Source organism: Myxocyprinus asiaticus, chromosome 6, assembly GCF_019703515.2.
Source record: "Myxocyprinus asiaticus isolate MX2 ecotype Aquarium Trade chromosome 6, UBuf_Myxa_2, whole genome shotgun sequence".
In the NCBI taxonomy this organism is placed as follows: domain Eukaryota; kingdom Metazoa; phylum Chordata; class Actinopteri; order Cypriniformes; family Catostomidae; genus Myxocyprinus; species Myxocyprinus asiaticus.
In genome coordinates, this window is record NC_059349.1 from 13860168 (window position 1) to 13879152 (window position 18985).

Sequence of the window (18985 nt, forward strand, 5' to 3'; positions counted from 1 at the left end):
TTTAATACACAAATAATTTTATCATATTACGACCTACATTTTTGCCTAAAAATTTTAATGAGAGTAAATGCTCTTAGGTTTCTCACTACACACTCTTCATCTTGTGTCATTGTCAGACTCGGTACACAGCTTTTTCACTTCATACTGCAATTATGTACATTTCTGTTCAGAAATCATACATGCTAGTTAAAATAATTGAGCTGTTTTTAGTAGTTAGGTTAGGTTTTCTCCTGTTCTGCACCTTGCAGTGTCAGGATGAATCTCAGCGTCAGGTTCGGGAGTTTGAGGAATACATCAAGCAGGTGGAGGAGGATGGCGATTTCGAGATCGAGGACATTCGCATGAAATACGAGCAACATCTTAGAGAAGAAAAGATGTCTAATGCTAGGCTCAAAGTGGAGTCAGATACCACAAAGAAGTCGGTGAGTGGCTATTTTCTTCCTCATGTTCTCATTCCTATTTTGATATATCAAGGGTTTGTTCTGAATAAGCACATTATAGAATTAAATGAGATCAGCAATACCTCTGATGGCTTTTGATTTTTTCTTTTTCTTTTTACAATTAAATGCAGTGAGCTAAACCTTATGTAGGTTGTGTTGTATGCTGCAGTTTCAAAACCTGCAGAAGGAAATTGAGAATAGGAGCTTGGAGATTGAGAAGCTGAAGCAGGAAGTGCAGAAGCTGCAGGCAGTGATCAAATCACTGGAGAAGGACATCCAAGCACTGAAGAACGAAGTGCAGCAGAGAGATGAGATCATACATGATAAGGTGGGCTCACGTGGACACATGCCACTAAGCAAATGAGGACCACTTAGAGGTTTTTAGAAAGCACAAATAAGGTTTAAGATTCAGCCTGTCATCATCACTGTCACTGGCATCAAAGGTTTGAAATCTTATTCAGTGGAAATCCAGCATAGCACATTGTTTGTCATGTTTCAAACTGATTTTGCATTAGCAGACACTTCCTGTTCTGGTTGCTGAGGGCACGTTACATGAGACTGTGTTTGTAGCTTGATTGCCTGCTTAACATTGCTTAATATTATTACACGTTCAACGTTTTATCCTTTTCCATTTTACCACGTGCTTCGGGTTTTTCCACTTTTTTACTCTTTCAACTGTGTGTTTCTTACCGCGCGCACCCGTTTTCTCTGCTTGTCTACATCTCACGTCTCGTCTGTGTGCATTCGTTTTCTCCACCGTGTTTTACATGGATTATTGCATCAATCTCAGACCTCTGCTGATCAGGAACCCCATTGAACCACATCGATCTCAAACCCTCGCTGCTCAAGAACAACCATAACAGCAACAAACAATTGTGGTAAGTCATGGCATCCACTCATGTTATTTCTTCCTGCATTGCATGCCACATGTTTACTATAGCTTCTTCTGTCAGCAGTGAGGGATTTACATGTGATAAATGTAAGGAATTAGTCAGGCTGATGGAGAATGTTAATGAGTTAGAGACACACATCCGAACGCTAGTGAGGTCAGTGAGAAAAAGAAGCTGGTAGATACTGTTTCGGATGCAGGTAGTACAGCAAGCAACACACACACACTTTGGTTCCGGCTGTGGAGCCCCCGCAGCAGGGAGTTTGGGTGACGTCTCGGCGGCATACTCGCTCAGAAAAGCGACACCACTCTCCCGTTCCTGTTAGGGTTTCCAATCGATTCTCCCCACTCAGTGATGCACCCACTGAGAATCATGTCGAAAGAGCCTTCATAATAGGTGATTCTATTGTAAGGAACATAGAAATATAGACTCCAGCCACCAATGTTAAATGCATTTCCGGGGTTCGAGCGTCTGACATCAGATCAAATTTACAAGTGCTGGCTAATGCTAAAGGTAGATTTTCTAAAATTGTTATTCATGTCGGCACTAACGATGTCTGTCTTCGCCAGTTGGAGATCACTAAAGATAATGTTAAAGAGGTGTGTGAACTTGCAAAAGCAATGTCAGACACTGTAATATGCTCTGGCCCCCTCCCTGCTCGTTGTGGTGATGAGGTTTATAGAAGATTAGTGTCACTACATGGCTGGATGTCTGAGTGGTGTCCGGAGAATAGCATAGGATTCATAGACAATTGGAAGAGTTTTTGGGGTAGACCTGACCTGCTAAAGAGAGATGGACTCCATCCCTCCCGGGAAGGTGCCGCTCTCCTCTCTAGTAATTTGGCTCATAGTCTTAATAGTGATAGTATTTGACTAACTCGGGCCCAGGTCAGGAAGCAGACAAACTGGTTAATCTGAACGTCTGCTAGCTGCCTTGAGATGTCACACAGATCACATAAACTACAACACATAGAGACTGTATTACCTAGATATCATATAGAGACTGTGTCTGTTCCCCGGAATTATGCAATCAACTGTCACAGCACCTCAGAAAACAGTGTCTCATAATTTTCCTTACAAGCAACTTCAATCCTTCACTGTCATAATTCATGAAGAGCTAACAGAACTTATAAAAAAATAAAAAGTTACTACATGTATATTAGATCCAATACCAACTAAGCTCTTAAAAGAGGTATTCCCTGTAATCTCAGAACCTCTTCTTAATGTTATTATCTCCTCGCTGTCCTTATAACATGTCCCAAGAAACTTTAAAATGGCAGTTATCAAACTGCTTATTAAGAAGCCATAGCTTGATCCTGGCTAATTATAGACCAATTTCAAATCTCCCAATTATGTTGAAAATACTAGAAAAGGTAGTGTCCTCCCAACTATGTTCATTTCTACAGACAAATGGTATATATGAACAATTTCATTCAGGATTTAGGCCCCATCACAGTACTTATCAGAGTTACAAATGACTTGTTCTTATCGTCTGATCGCAGCTGCATTTCTCTTCTAGTGCTTTTAGATCTTAATGCAGCCTTCGACATGATAGATCACGACATTCTCTTGAATAGGCTGGAGAATTATGTTGGCATTAGTGGACTTGCATTAGCATGGTTTAGGTCCTATTTATCAGACCACTACCACTTTGTATGTGTAAATGAAGAATTGTGAAATCAAACAAAAGTTAAGTATGGAGTGCCACAGGGATCAGTTTTAGGGCCTTTGCTTTTCTCCTTGTATATGCTTCCCCTGGGAGATATTATCAAGTTTCCACTGTTATGCCGATGATACCCAACTTTATATTTCTTCAAAATCCGACGAAATTTCACAATTGTCCAAATTAGCAAAGTTTAACAATGAAATCAAAGATCGGATGGCCAGAAATTTCCTTCTACTCAATTCCAACAAAACAGAGGTACTAATTATTGGGCCAAAAACCTCTAAAAATAAGCTGCTAAAAGATCATTTGAATCTCGATGGATGTACTGTTATGTCGTCTTCTACAGCGAAGAACTTAGGTGTTATATTTGATACAAATCTTTCCTTTGAAAATCAAATTTCCATTGTTTGTAGAACAGCATTCTTCCACCTCAGAAATATTGCAAAGTTACGACACATGCTCTCTGTTTCTGATGCAGAAAAACTAATTAATGCGTTCATGACCTCAAGACTAGATTATTGTAATGCATTACTGGGAGGATGTACTGCAAGTTCAATAAATGAACTTCAATTGGTTCAAAATGCAGCTGCCAGATTGCTGACTAGAACCAAGAAATATGATCATATTAGCCCCATTTTATCATCGTTACATTGGCTACCTGTTAAATTTCGTATACATTTTACAATTCTAGTCTAGCTCCGCAGTACTTAAGTGACCTTCTGTCAGGCTATATTCCATCGAGTTCATTACGATTACAAAATTCAAGCCTGTTAATAGTTCCTAGAAATTCAAAATCCACAAAAGGAGGTAGATCCTTTTCCTATTTGGCTCCTAAACTATGGAATAGTCTCGCTAACACTGTTCAGGATGGAGACACACTAACTTTTTAAGTCTAGACTAAAGACTCATCTATTTAGCCAGGCATACATAATTTATCCATCAACTCACAATTAGGCTGCTTTAGTTAGCTCTGCCGGAACCAGAAATATTTCTCATAATCTATAACTCTGCAATAAATTGAATGGCATCTATGCTAATATTATTCTATTTGGTTCCCTGTCTCAACCCCGGGATTCAAATCCCAAGGTTACCAGAGCCGGCCAGATCCAGCACCGTTCTTGCTTGGTGTCGGACTCCACTGCTATGTGTCGCTGAGTGGTGACGACAAACTACAGCCGGTGCTAGCCAGACATCACTTCAGTCTTTTACAATGGACTTCAGAGGATGAACTGATGCCAACTCCATCTGTAAGACATCGGATAATTCATATGGCACTGCCTGAAACTTGGACTTAGGATGGATCCCACCAAACCTTACCAAAATGACCTGCCAGTTGAACTGCGATGCACCTCATTGATCTTTTCCTGCATCACCTTTGTCTATTGATGGACTACACTCTTGAAATGTAATACATAGACTATCAATTAATTGCCAAAAAAGCCTTCATCAGCCAACTAACAAAGGACAATATATCTATGTGAACTTCTGCAGTAAATGCAGGATGGACTTCAAAGACATTAGTCATTAAACTTACAGTTCATACAAAATCTTTGTTTAAACACTGGACCTTAACACTTAATTAGTTTACAAATTTTAAACCATGACTTGCACTGCACACAAATAACTAATATTGGCATTGTATTCATGCTGTTTTGCCAGAGGGGAACTGGCCCCCACAGTGAGCCTGGATTCTCCCAAGGTTACTTTTCTCCATTTACTAACATCTTATAGAGTTTTGTGTTCCTTGCCACAGTCGCATTCGGCTTGCTCACTGGGGTTCTAAATAAAATTGTTATTTAATTATTTATTTTTAAAAACAAAAATGTAATCAAACTACATAATGAAGACTCTAAGACTTCATAGATATTACAGTTTCATTTTCTGTTAATGCATGATCTTCTGTAAAGCTGCTTTGAAACGATGTGTGTTGTTGAAAGCGCTATACAAATAAAAATGACTTGACTTGACTTTACATGAGTTAAAGGGTTAGTTCACCCACAAATTCTCTCATCATTTACTCACCCTCATGCCTTCTCAGATGTGTATGACTTTCTTTCTTCTGCTGAACACAAACAAGGATTTTTAGAAGAATATTTCAGCTCTGTAGGTCCAGGGCAAGTGAATGGTGACCATTAAAGTAATCTCTATGACTCCAGTGGTTAAATCTATGTCTTCTGAAGTGGTATGATTGGTGTTGGTGATATCAGCTCAATATTTATATCCTTTTTTACTCAAAATTCTCATCCCTGCCCAGTAGGTGGCAATATGGACGAAGACTGTGAATCACCAAAATTAAAAGAAAACGTGAGATTTAAAGTAGAAAAGTACTTAAAGGGGTCATGAAATGCTATATTTACAAAAGAAAAATATTATCTTCCCTGAGGTCCACTGATAATGTTCATAAAAAAAATTGCACTAAAACAGTCATAATTTAGTAATATATGATAATTTTCTACACTGTCTCTGTCCCTCTGTTTGAAACGCTCAGTTTTAGCCTAAGCGCCTCCTTAAAACTTCTACGTAAATGCCCACTGTTATGATTGGCTAACATTGTGCAGCCATACTTGAAACTCAGTCTGAAGAGAATGATCAAGCTCTACAACATTATAAAACAAAATTTCAGGGTTTACACATAACACACATCCAAAACATTGCATCTGACATAGTCATGACATTTGAAATATTCATGAATGAAACTTTTTACTCAGTGTTTTTGATTGGGTCCAGTAGTGTTTTTAACCGCCCCATCCTTCAATAACATTTCCTTTGCAAAGCTTGAATCGTATTATGACTGGTTCACAAGCAAACCACGCTAATATGAGCCGAAAAAATGCACACACATAGTCCAAAGTACTGTGAAATGACACACAGGCGCACTGAGGCGCTTATCGCTGGAAAGACATCAAAACAGTCAAAGACATCCATTTTATGTATGTTTACAAACACCAACAATTAAAAATTGCACAGATGGTCGCAAGATCTTGTCCAAGACGAGTTTTTGCTCAAAACAACAAGAGGCAGAGCAGCGGAATGAATCTCCTTTTCTGAGATATAATTTGACACAGCATCTTTTAAAAGTGGTGCAAAATACATGACAGCAGCCAAAGACGTCTGTGTAGTGCATCTTTATACTTTATATACAAAACATATTAAAAATAGTTCAGATGGGTCACCTTTGGTTATCTAGGAATAGCTGGCCACACTAGTGCTGCCTGTCCTGCTCTCTCTCTCTGTGTTTATGATACGAACTGAATGCCAGTGGGAAGGGCCAAGGATGTGATGATGCATGTTTTGGGATGTATAAATACAAACAAGCAATGTCTCGTGATGTCACGAACATGCAGATTTCAAAACAGGATGTTTCAGCAGGGTGGTAACTATAAATACACTTTTTAGACTGGGGAGGAAGTTTTGAGTTCTGAAATTTACAGAACTCTTTTTTTATAGTACGGTTACCTCTTATATGTCTAAATATCAAGGACAATTTTATTCTTCATGACCCCTTTAAACATTGATCTGTTTCTCAATAAAGTTAAGGAAAAATCTCTAGTACTAGAAAGGCTTGGTGTGAATATGAATTTTACATGAGAATAATGTGCTTTGGGTTAAGCTCCGTCCTATGGTTCAATAACGGACCTAAACTTGTGGTGGTGGGGTGGGCACACAACATGATCACTAGGGATGGGAATCTTAAGGAATTTAACTATTTTGATTCCTCTTAACGATTCCAGTTCCTTTGTGGTTCCATTAACGATTCTTGTTTCATTTACTGCCTTAGCAGCCTGTCGCCAAATGGTGAGATAATTTCAGATATCTACAAAGCAGATATAACAAATCAGAAATAAATAGACTTTTTAGAGGCATAAATGCAATCCAATAATTGATCCTATTCCTATCTATCTATCTATCTATCTATATATATATATATATAAATAAATCTAAACAAACAGGAAATGTGAAAACATATTTTATTCATTCATTTATTTATACTTTTATAAAATTCCAATTATAACAGCAAAACATGTGTATTTTTAACTACACCTTTTCATATAACAACCAGCCAGCACTGCCTGACAACATTACATAACAGTAACAGTTCCAGAGACAGTTTAGACTGTTGTGTAGCCTAATGTTGTACTTCATGCTTGTGAAACTACAACAGTTCTTATTTAATTTCGAATTAAATTAAATTAATTTCAGTATAAGATTCATTCAGTAACCATTCCATCTGATGTATAAGTGTTTTTGATTCATTAAAAAGAGGCAGTTCATAAGAGTAATTCATTCGGGAATCACACTAGTAACGCTTTACATTATGTTTTGATTCACAAAAAAAAACCTACACATAAGAGTCATTTTATTTGGGAATCGGACTATACTGGAAGCGCTGTATGTTTCCACTGTAGATTCAAAAGAACCAGTTCATTAGAGTCATTCGTTCAGGGATCAGACTACACTGCACACGCTGTATTTCGCACTGTATATTCAAAAGAACTGGCTCATAAGAGTCATTAGTTCGGGAACCAGAATACACTGGATGCACTGTGTGTTTCATGCTGTAGATTCAGTATGGGGGAGTATAAGAAGCACCATCAGAGTATTTTAGTACAGCATTTCATCCGCATTAAAATTGCACATGTGGGAGCCATTAACAGAACCGAAAGTCATGAATATCATATGGTTCCAGTATTTTGGTTCTAAATGTTTATTTACCCTGAAATCGACCCCATTCTGTTGAATTACTGACAAGTACACCAGACACAAGTGGCGTTGCGTGACAAAAGCAAATAGCTCCCATTATAATCAGTGATGCTGTCTACACTGGATGCATGGGTCATGTTGCGTTGCATTTCGCCGACAGTAAACGGCCATTTAGTGTTGCACGCGCTGGCGCTACTCCTGCCAACAAGACAAATAAATGGTTTAGAACCTTCGCTTTGGCGCATCCAGTGTAGACAGCATCAAGCCATTGCAGCATGACGCGGCAACGCTCACGTCCGATAAAGACAGGGTGTTAGAAATTTTTGCATCAATTGAAATGTGATCACTTTTCCCTCTAGCGCTACTGATAGAATGTGAGCAACCTACAAGACACGGATTCTGGTCCCATTGAAAACAGGAAGTAATCATGTTCACATAAGGTTGCATTTTCGACCTAAAATTACATTTTCACTCCACTGAAGGTTAGGTTTAGTTATACGTTCAACAATACTTCCAGCTTTGGCCACTGGGGGCAACGATTCAAATTTCGGTAAGCCCACACCAATTTCAGCTACAAAACTGTTGACCTACTCTCGTTGAATTAAAGATGCTGTAAGCGATTTTAACCGTTCTACCTCCACGAGACTGAGCCATTGATTTAGCCATGCCCCCTCTTTCCCAAACACTGCACCGATACTGTTGAGACCGACACAAATCATGTTCCCACAGTTGTCAAACACAACTGTAGCGAAATAGCGCCCTCAACTGACAAGTTATAAATCAGAATATGGCATTAAGCCTCGATAATTCACTGCAACTACAACACTATTAGAACACGCAAAATGATTGACAGGCAGAAAGCGCCTCAGACGCCATCTGATTGGCTACAGAATTAATATGTCTGCGGTCACTTTTTATTTGACTTTTTACAGAGTTTATAACTGACACAGTGATCGGTGTGATATCTCAGGGAAGCTATTTCAGTGATATCTTTCAGGGAGTAGGATTATTTTTTGCATACCTTTCCATGAAAAACTCGCTTATAGCACCTTTAACCGTGAGATCATTTTAGGGCACATTAAAGCAAAAAATTCCAGGATCTTTAAAGCGGAAGCTGCATTATGACTGGATTAGAAAGACGGAATTATTTACGTAACTTTAACTTCTATGAGTCTTTCTAATAAAACTATACGCATACGCTTCCATTTCTGTGTCAACAGGAAAAGAGCATCTATGATTTGAAAAAGAAGAACGACACACTTAAAAATACAGTGGCAGTGATGGAGTTCAAGGATGAGTATTTACAGGAGCAGATTGAGCCCAAAGAGAATGAAATCAAAGTGCTTAAGGAACAGATGCAAGAGGTGGGGAAAACATATTCTTCATTGCTGCATATCTGAAATGATCAATGCCATATTTCAATACACACATTTGGTTTGTGTGTGTGTGTGTGTGTGTGTGTGTGTGTGGGCGGGTTTAAGTGGTTTACGAGGACATTTTTTTTAGGTTACAAACTGGTAATTACAAGGGTATTATGCTATAAATGTGGTTTATGAGGACATTTCTAGTGTCCCCATAATTCAAATCACTTAAAAAACATACTAAATGATATTTTATTGAAAATGTAAAAATGCAGAGAGTTTTTTGTGAGTGTTAGGTTTAGGGTTAGGGTTAGTGTTAGGGGATAGAATCTATAGTTCATACAGTATAAAAATCATTATGTCTATGGAGAGTCCTCATAAGGATAGCCGCACCAACATGTGTGTGTGTGTGTGTGTGTGTGTGTGTGTGTGTGTCAGATGGAGGGAGAGTTGGAAGAGTTCCAAAAGAACAACACACAACTGGAGCTGAAAATTGCTGAACTGAGCTTAAAACTGAAAACCAAAGACAAAGAAATGCACAAAGAGATGCAGAAGGTCTGTATGTGTACTGCACTCAACAAAGGGTGATAAGATAAGCCATGATGAAATGGGAATCACTGTTTATTGAGCAACGCTTATCCTTACATATGAATTATGTATCTGACTTCAGACCATTACACACCATGGTTAATTCTTTATTGAGCTCTGCTTTAAAATTGCTGTCAAATTTTTCATTTCTATATGAATAAAGATAGTTCAAATTTAACAGTTGAGTAACTTTTTTAAAAATTCAGAATCTTGAATTGACTTTCAGACATTTTGGGATCACCATCTATTCCAGATACCACTAATGTAAATTGCCTGTTTTGCACTGCAAAAATGTTCAATCATTCATTCTTCTCCAGCTTCAGGATATGGGAACTCTGGTGCACAGGTTTAAAGCTGACCTTCACAAATGTTTGGACTGCATTCAGGAACCCAAAAAACTGAAGGAAAACATTCGAGAGCTCTATAAATGTTATGTCCAGCAGTCAGATGTGGTAAGCTCAACACACTCTGGTCATTATTAATGCTCTAATTGGTGTGATCTCCAGTCTAGTGTACATTAATGATATTTGACTGTAGGTAGAGGTTGTGGGGTTGGACACAGACAGCCAGGGGGAAAACAGCAGACAGAGGGAGCACTTCGAGAAGATTATCGCTTCACTGAAGAAACAGCTCACAAGAGACACAAACCTGCACCAGGCCAACAATGTGAAGCTCATGAAGGTTAGAGAAAGACTAATGCACTATCATGAAATCATTATATAATGCTTTCATCTGTAAAATGTAAGTAGGTACTTGATTAAATCCGTAAAACTGACTTGACGGATAGCTATGTGTAAATACCTCTGGAAGTGTCCTACTTGTTAACAACATACTTGAGGTAAAACTTTATCAATTTCCTTTCATCATAATGTGAAAATTTCACACCTGACACTTTAATGAGTAAATAAATTGAGAAGCTCCTGAATGTTCTGCACTAATTGGCATGGCTGTCTTTATAGTTGTTGCTGTCTGCAGTAGCATTTCCATCTGTGTGCAGGAGAACGTAGCTCTTATCAAGGAGATCAACGACCTGCGTCAGGAGCTGCGGACAGTCCGAATACAGCTGCACAACTACGAGAGTCAAAACACCCTCAACAAAAGTAGGACCAAGAGCTCAACGAACACCAGAGGTGACCTTATATTAACTCCCATACACAAAATGAATGATAATATTCTGTGGAAATAAAATTTCAGGTGTATGATATGTAGATACAACTGTTAAAACACTCATTTAACCTCTAATGTCTTAAACCCTGATGAACACTCTGAGCTACACTGATGTAACATTGACATATCAGATGATTAGTTTAAAGCTTCTTAGCTGCCTTTCTTCTTCCATGTTTCTGCAGCAGCTTCAGCAAGGAGCGGTGGTTCAATGACAAAACTGAATTTTGAAGAAGAAGCAGAGAAGATCATCCAGCTTCAGCGAATGGAGATCCAGAGGCTCAAGAAGGAGATTGATGGCCAGAGACCCTCATCCAGAACTAAACTACCACCACTGACCAACTGAATGTGCTTCCTGTCCTTCATATCTGATTAAACCATCAAATGCTGTAACAGAATTCTCATAAACTGTTTTTATTTAGAGAAAACATGAAATGTGATTTGTATACCTTAACTTCACCAGATTCAAATGTAGCCTACACAACACTGACATTTTCAAAACACTGCCCCATTAAAGCTTCATTAGGGCTTTTCACACTTTAAATTGTTAACCCAGCATCATTTTTATCCCCAGGTAAACATTTAATGAATGGGTTAACATTCTTATTTGCATATTTATGAGGTCAGTAGCAATGATTGGATGAATAAGGCTTGTGACATAACATTTTTAAGGATAATGTATAAACCTTTAAAGACAGACCTAGCATGAGCTCCGAGGTTGTTAATCGATGGTATATGCTTCTACTGAAGCCATCAGTCCATGTTATTTCAACTTCATTTAAAAAAAATTCTGTTTAATAGCAGAAATTCTGGTTAAGAACTACACTACCCATTGGCTGAAGAGAAAAGTTCCATCATTTAGAGAATCGCACTGCAAATTACCTAATCGGGTTTGTCTCCCTGTACTCCCAAACTACTTTTTAATACTATATATACCTGAATATTTTGCATTAAAATTAAAACATTGTTTGTACACTGATAGAGCTCCATTTTCGTGAGTGCGCATGGCGCAGTGCTACGCGCAACGACTGTGTGCTACGTCTTATGCAATTTTTGTGAGAGCGCTAATTCGAAGTGCAGTTTTCTTGCCAGCGCAAAGTGCAAGTGGCTGTGGGTAGGAGTGTTTGCACTAACTGTGGGTGTATGCGTGCACACTGTGGGTGTATTGAAAGTTAATGAAGTTGTGCAAAGTGCAATTTGGCATTTTTCAGAGCAGGTGGTAAAAAAGATATAATTACTGTTAATACTAGCAATGATTTGTGTGTCAGAAGATGAAGATAATTAATAATACTTACATCCGCTATCATTTAACAGAGCGTACATCCAAATCCTGATGAGAATGCATTGCGTGCATATTAAAGGAGCAGGTAACTGTCACAGAAACAGGGTTGGGGAGTAACAGAATACATTGCATTTTATTTTCATTTATTTCATTTATTATTTAGTCTATTCAGTTGGAAAACATTTAACTGAATAAATGATGTGATCCGAGAAACGGCAGTGAAACACTTTCTTATAATGTGTTACATTCATACGAGCTGACAGAGGTCACTTTTACACTGTTATGAGTGAAAAAGTGGATATGATGTCATTGAGGAAAAAGATGTGGTTATGTATACATTGGCGTTTTGAAGTAAGTTTGGAGCAGTATATATAGTTAACCTTGTGTAAACTGTCATATGAACATTTAGCTTTATGTTAAGCTAAAATGCAATTTCTAGCCCTTTTACATGCACGTTACCAGCGATTAATTTTTTTTTTTTATCAAGAAAAATCCACGTTCAATCATACATATATATATATATATTTTTTTTTTCTCTAGTAAGACATTTTATATTAGGGCAAAGATATACTTCAAAAATCTTATTTTTGATCATAATTTTTGAATGGTTTTCCTGTAAAAAACAATCTAAAATAATAATAAAAAAGAAATGGTTAAAACAAGCTAAATTTACTTTGCATAAGATATGTAGGATTTTTGTCAGAAAATGTACTTTTAATATAAATGTATTTTTGTCTTAATGTACTGGCAGAGGTTTTTTTCTCACTTGTTCTTGACTTGTTTATAGTCAAAACAAGTGTGAAAAATCTGCCAGTGCTGAAGTAATTCAAAGTATTCAGATTATGCTACTGACCTTGAGTAATCTAATGGAATACGGAATAATCCTGTACCTTTTTTCATTTTGCACAATTTTCAAATACATCTCAACTTCAAATCAAAGATTGTAGTGTTGCGATTCACCTCGGAGATTGTTGGTTTGGTTTATGGCTTAGAACTCTTTCATAAAGGATTTTATGAAATCCCTATGGAAAAATGAATGGCACTTTTGTGGTTGCCATCATTGTTGGACATTTTTTTTTAAATTATTTTTTTTTTTTTCTCCCCAATTTGGAATGCCCAGTGCGCGCTAAGTCCTCGTGGTCGTGTAGTGATTCGCCTCAGTCCAGGTGGCGGAGGACGAATCCCAGCTGCATCTGCATGAGACTGCCAACCTGCGCATCTTATCACGTGGCTTGTTGAGCACGTTACCACGGAGACATAGCGCGTGTGGAGGCTTCACGCTATTCTCCACGGCATCCACATGCCGCGCACAACTCACTACATGCCCCACCGAGAACTAACCACGTTATAGCGACCACGAAGAGGTTACCCCATGTGACTCTACCCTCCCTAGCAAGTGGGCCAATTTGGTTGCTGAGGAGACCTGGCTGGAGTCACTCAGCACGCCCTGGGATTCGAACTAGTGAACTCCATGGGTGGTAGCCAGCGTCTTCTACTACTGAGCTACCCAGGCCCCCACTGTTGGACATTTTTAACGGTTTTCCTCAGATCGTGAAACTAAATGGCACTTGAAAGTTTCTGCAGCTGTACAGAGCGCATGAATATTAATCAGGGCAAACAGTGAGGCATTTTATGATTGGTTGTCTGTTGCTAAACAACTCTGTTATATTCTTTCACTGCATGGATTCACACTGTAAACTTTTGGCACCACAAAGTGGTGTTAACCCCGCAAAAGCTGTGATAAACACTCTTGCCAGAGCATTGCTATGTGGTTCTGGGTGGTTTCTAGGGAATTGCTAGGGTGTTCTGGGGGGTTGCTGGATGGTTGCTTTCTGGCCCAAGTCAGAAAAGCCCACCCCCAAGTCTCGAAGATGTTCTGGTCCCTAGATATGGTTTGGGGCTCTCCTTCAGTGTAAATCTATGGGATTCTTTGTTTGAAAAAAAAAAAAAAGGAAGTCTGATCACTTAGAAAAGTAATAGCACACCTCTCCTCAACAAGCTACATGATATGAGGTATGATTCATGTCCACTGCACAAACAGTGCAGGACGAGTTGCATGCCAAATTTTAATACTTCAAATCTTTAACCCTATATGAGCAATCAAAATAGTTATTCTGCCTTAGTAATTGTGCCTTAGTAAGCACCACTACTGCTATACATTTACTGTAAGCACATGCCACACTGCTATTCTGGACCAATCAGATGTTGTTGCCTCAGTGAACTGTATATAAACACAGATCAAGGAGGAGAAGAGTGGCTCTATTGTTGCTGAGACGCAGCAAACTTATGTCATGTGAATGACACTGTCTTTACAGTCACAAAATGTCCATTATGCTGAAAGTGTGACATCAGAGCTTCACTTGGTGGGATGTCCCTCCAGTTGGCCTATTGTCTTTCCAAAAGCATCCTTGCTTTTCAGTGTCAGTCCTGAACCACAACCATGTGAGTGTGTCTGTGTGTGAACGTATGCATGTGTGTGTTCTGCATTTGTGGACATGCTATTTAGTGTGTCATGAAGAAGACAATAAGAAACCTCTTATTGTCCTGGTGGAATGTGGGGGGGGGGGGGGGGCGGAGTATGTCATCGGCCCAAGTGCTTGGCACCAATGTCCAGTCTGCTTGCACCGTGACACACCAGAGAATAAGAAAGACAGGTAAACAAAAAAGAGAGAAAAGCAAGAGACGTGACAGCATGAGGATGGAGTGTGAGTTTGTGTTTTAGTACTAAAATTTAGTTTTCTACATCAAGACCATATCCAAGACAGGGAAGGAAGTCTGCTGTTTGGGACAGATGATGATCATGTGGAAAGTTCATGATGTTACAGTTCCAAAATCCATTGATAATTTTTAACCTGAATCACGGAGTGGATGCATTTGAGACATGCACAACTGATACAAGGTGAGGAAACTCTGCATTTAGTAGAAATAAGAATTGAACAAGGGAATAATATTTATTAATAGTATAATTAACTATGTGAATGATATATTTAAAGAGTGTTTGAATAATCGGCCATTGTGTATTATTAAGTGAAAATTATAAAATATATAAAATATTGTTTAATAATTATAAGAAATTTAAATGTTATATTAAATTTAACAATAAATGTTTTAGGAAAATATTATGGTAAACATTTAAAAAAAATGAATACATACAATATTATAAAGGATGCCACAATCTATAAAGATTCCCAATGAGAAAATGCATTAGTGCATTTCCATTGTAGTACAGAATTGCCATATGGCAACACTGCAGTTTTTCCAATTGTTGTACAGTGCTACCATACTATATGCAACGTTCCTTTTTTTTTTTATTTCTGTAAAACTATGTTGGATAAATTTGATCAGTCAACAACAAAATATAATTAAGTTATTAAAGATGCAGCATAAAAAATATATATATAATATAGAAGAAGCATACCAAAATGTTATGTAGATGTCTCCCCGTCTCCCTCTTGGAGACAAAACCAAATGTCATGTGGCTTAAAAACAGCATATTATTGGTTACCTTAAAGACTGCCCTTTTATTTCCAACAATGCATTTTATGTGTTAGCTAGCTTTTTCTGAAAGGTGAGAAAGTGAAAGAAAATAATTTGTTGCCATATGGCTACACCATGCCATACAGGTTAAGAAGCAAATGTAAAGCTTTAGAGTAGCTGAAATTATTTGCTTGCTTGCATTTACAACATATGAGAGCTTTGTCTTCTAAATGTAATTTGGATTTGTTTTTGGGTTCTATTATGCATGGTTAAACAAGATGCCCACTGAAATATTGAATATGAAATATGAATTATTTCATCATTTACTCACCCTCATGCCATCCCAGATGTGTGACTTTCTTTCTTCTGCTGAACAAAAAACTTATTTTTAGAAGAATATCTCAGCTCTGTAGGTCCATACAATGCAAGTGAATAGTGACCAGAACTTTGAAGCACCAAAAATCACATAAAGGCATCTTAAAAGTAATCCATAAGACTCCAGTGGTTAAATCTATATCTTCAGAAGCAATATGATTGGTGTGGGTGAGAAACCGATCAATATTTAAGTTTTTTAGAAGAATATCTCAGCTCTGTAGGTCCATACAATGCAAGTGAATGGTGACTAGAACTTTAAAGCTCCAAAAATCACATAAATGTATCTTAAAAGTAATCCATAAGACTCCAGTGGTTAAATCTATATCTTCAGAAGCTATATGATTGGTGTGGGTGAGAAACTGATCAATATTTAAGCCCTTTTTAATTTAAATCTCCACTTACACTTTCACATTCTGAAAGTAAAAGTTGAGATAAATGTATATTATTATTTTATAGTAAAAAAAAAAAAGATTTAAATATTGATCTGTTTCTCACCCAGAGTGATTGCTTCGCTCCAGAAGAATATATTAAACCACTGGAGTTTTGTGGATAAGCTGCCTTTATGTGATTTTTGGAGCTTCAAAGTTCTGATTACTATTCACTTGCATTGTTTGGACCTATAGAGCTGAGATATTCTTCTAAAAATCTTCATTTTTGTTCAGCAGAAGAAAGAAAGTCACACATCTGGGATAGCATGAGGGTGAGTAAATGATGAGAGAATTTTCATTTTGGGGTGAACTATCCCTTTAAGGCTTCTAATATTAATTGTATTGTTTACTCATTTATTGTTTAATTTACATTTTACTGTTCAGCTTCAACAGTGGAGAAACCCTTGAGATGGAGCTGCTCCCCCTGAGTGTGTTGAGCCCTGGAGCTCCTCTCCATCTGCATGTGGATCCTTTGTGGCTACAGCGTCAAGCTGTGGAGGATCAGGTGGAGCTGTGGTGGTTCAGCAAACCGCATGTCTCTATCTTGTGCTACTGCTTTTCAGTAGCCATGATTCTGGGCCTGGGCTCGGCTGGCGTGGGGCTCCTCTCAAGCGCCTCTTCCGCAGTGGGGCCCTCTGCACTGTGGCGCTTGGGTGTGGGTTCAACGCTCTGCTTCCTGGCACTGGTGGTGCTCCTCAAGCAGCTGCTCAGCTCAGCTGTACAAGACATGGACTGCATACGAAGCCGGAGGCGCATCGATCAGCTGCGGACTGGAGGAACTGCGGATCCCGTGCTGTTGCTTTTCACTGGTTTGGCACTGGTAGTCTGTGGGACCACACTGCTCAGTCTCTCTCAGTCTGACATGCTTCTTTCTGGGGTGATACTCCTGGCCAGCGGGGGCGCTGTGGTGCTGGGTGTGATGATATATGGAGTGGTGGTTTATGTACAGGGGAGGAGGAACACAAGAAGGCGAAGACAGCGGCGAAGGGTAAGAGTATATACAGTGACGGGGCAAAGGAACAGACCATGGAGAGATTCGACCTCCAGTCAGTCGAATTTGTTATGAGAGGAGAATCGAAAAGAGGGGAAAAAGAGAAGGGTGCAAGAAGTCACAATCACTGACCAATAAACCCTGATCGGAATAACATACTACTATATTACTTGTTCTATTTTAGCAGTAGTATGTAGTGTGCACAGTATGTAAATTTTTTTGTATTTCTGTACTACTTTGCCAAAAGGTACAATAGACAACAGATCACACTGCGTGGAATACTGTATACCACAAACCTTCATTTTCAGTCCTGATGAATGAACTGGAAGCAATATGATGGTTTAAATTTTACTTTTTTTTTAACTCTTTCTTGACTCATTATTTAATCAGACTGCCTAGAATGTTTACACAAATTATGAATTTCAAATGTAAAATAACTAATAAAATAAATGTTATTTTTGAGGTGATAACTGGATGCCACTTGCTGAATGACAAATGTTGCATACTACTTTTTAAAATGTTTATCGCTGCATAAAGCACTTTTACAAAATAGTAAGCAGTATACAGTGCATACTAGTGAAGCACTACAAGTGAATATGCCAGTATTCCATTCCAAACATATCCTTTTGCTCTGTCCCAGTTTGCATACTGTTTATCCTAAATAGTAGCATATTCAAGATTAGAATTAGTGCATCGCGAATCATAGTATGTTAAAAATAGTATGCCAAAAGTGCCTGCATGATATACTATTTCCAGTGGATTTTTCTAAATGGATGTCTGTGCACACTTTCTGCTTATATTGCCCACAATTTCATCTGCTATGGAAGAGGAAGAGTTTGTGGCAGTTATCTCTTTCAAATTTTGCAGTTGAAGTAAAGTGGTGAGAAACGCAAGTCTGAGAAGTATGATCACATGGGAAATCGGCATGTTGTTTCCGAAACTTCCAGTATCCTATGATCAGCCACATAATGCCGACTCACTGACTAGCGCCATCAACTATTAGACATTTCTGCATCGGCTCCAGTGTGTTTACCTTCCCCTGTGGCATGACCAGAAGCATGTCAACAGCATGGGAGACCTGGGTTCATATCCTTGTTGAAACTAGGAAGTAATCATGATTGCATCATAATCATTAATGAGCATGATTTTTTGCATTTTCCCCTCTAATATTACATTTTACTCAACTGATGGTTAGGTTTAGGTTTGGGGTTTGGGTTGGGGTGGGGGGTACAGTTTATAAAATATAAATTTCTCTTCATTGTATTACAGCCTGTACAGCTGAAAACAACTCTCTTCACAGCTTGCTTTTTAGTGCCCCTTCATGGATATTACACGCAGAAACTGGAGCTTAAACGTGCCCTTACGCCAACAACAATTACCGCTTTGGCCACTGGGGGCATTGTTTCGAATTTCAATAAGCACAGAATTAATTTAGCCAAAGAAAAGTCAACCTACTGTTTCCGATTTTACTGTGAGATCAGTCTGGTCAAAGGTGCCGTAGCAGTCTCCAACTGTATGACAATTCATAGTAATGGTAATGATAGATGGTGAAATCGTAAGAAATTGTAAGAGGTGGCATACAAAAATGTACAACTTTTACTCCCGTAGAGAAAAAACAAAAAA

General features: G+C 38.3%; 2 protein-coding genes across 2 annotated transcripts in view; both read left to right on the forward strand.

The window, feature by feature from the left end:
* cfap57 (cilia and flagella associated protein 57) overlaps nucleotides 1-11300 on the forward strand; it is a 46781-nt gene extending 35481 nt beyond the window's left edge. Inside the window, exons 15-22 of the mRNA XM_051700515.1 lie at nucleotides 249-422; nucleotides 610-768; nucleotides 8917-9060; nucleotides 9496-9612; nucleotides 9963-10097; nucleotides 10183-10326; nucleotides 10643-10775; nucleotides 10995-11300. Coding sequence (XP_051556475.1) covers nucleotides 249-422; nucleotides 610-768; nucleotides 8917-9060; nucleotides 9496-9612; nucleotides 9963-10097; nucleotides 10183-10326; nucleotides 10643-10775; nucleotides 10995-11155 — 1167 coding nt within the window. The 3' untranslated portion in view covers nucleotides 11156-11300. The remainder of the gene's footprint in view (nucleotides 1-248; nucleotides 423-609; nucleotides 769-8916; nucleotides 9061-9495; nucleotides 9613-9962; nucleotides 10098-10182; nucleotides 10327-10642; nucleotides 10776-10994) is intronic.
* Nucleotides 11301-14734: 3434 nt separating this feature from the next.
* Nucleotides 14735-18543, forward strand: LOC127442489 (transmembrane protein 125-like). The gene is made up of 2 exons (XM_051700561.1): nucleotides 14735-14990; nucleotides 16756-18543. Exons 1-2 carry the CDS (start codon nucleotides 14905-14907, stop codon nucleotides 17435-17437), a joined length of 768 nt encoding a protein of 255 aa, XP_051556521.1. The 5' UTR covers nucleotides 14735-14904; the 3' UTR covers nucleotides 17438-18543.
* Nucleotides 18544-18985: the final 442 nt, after the last annotated feature.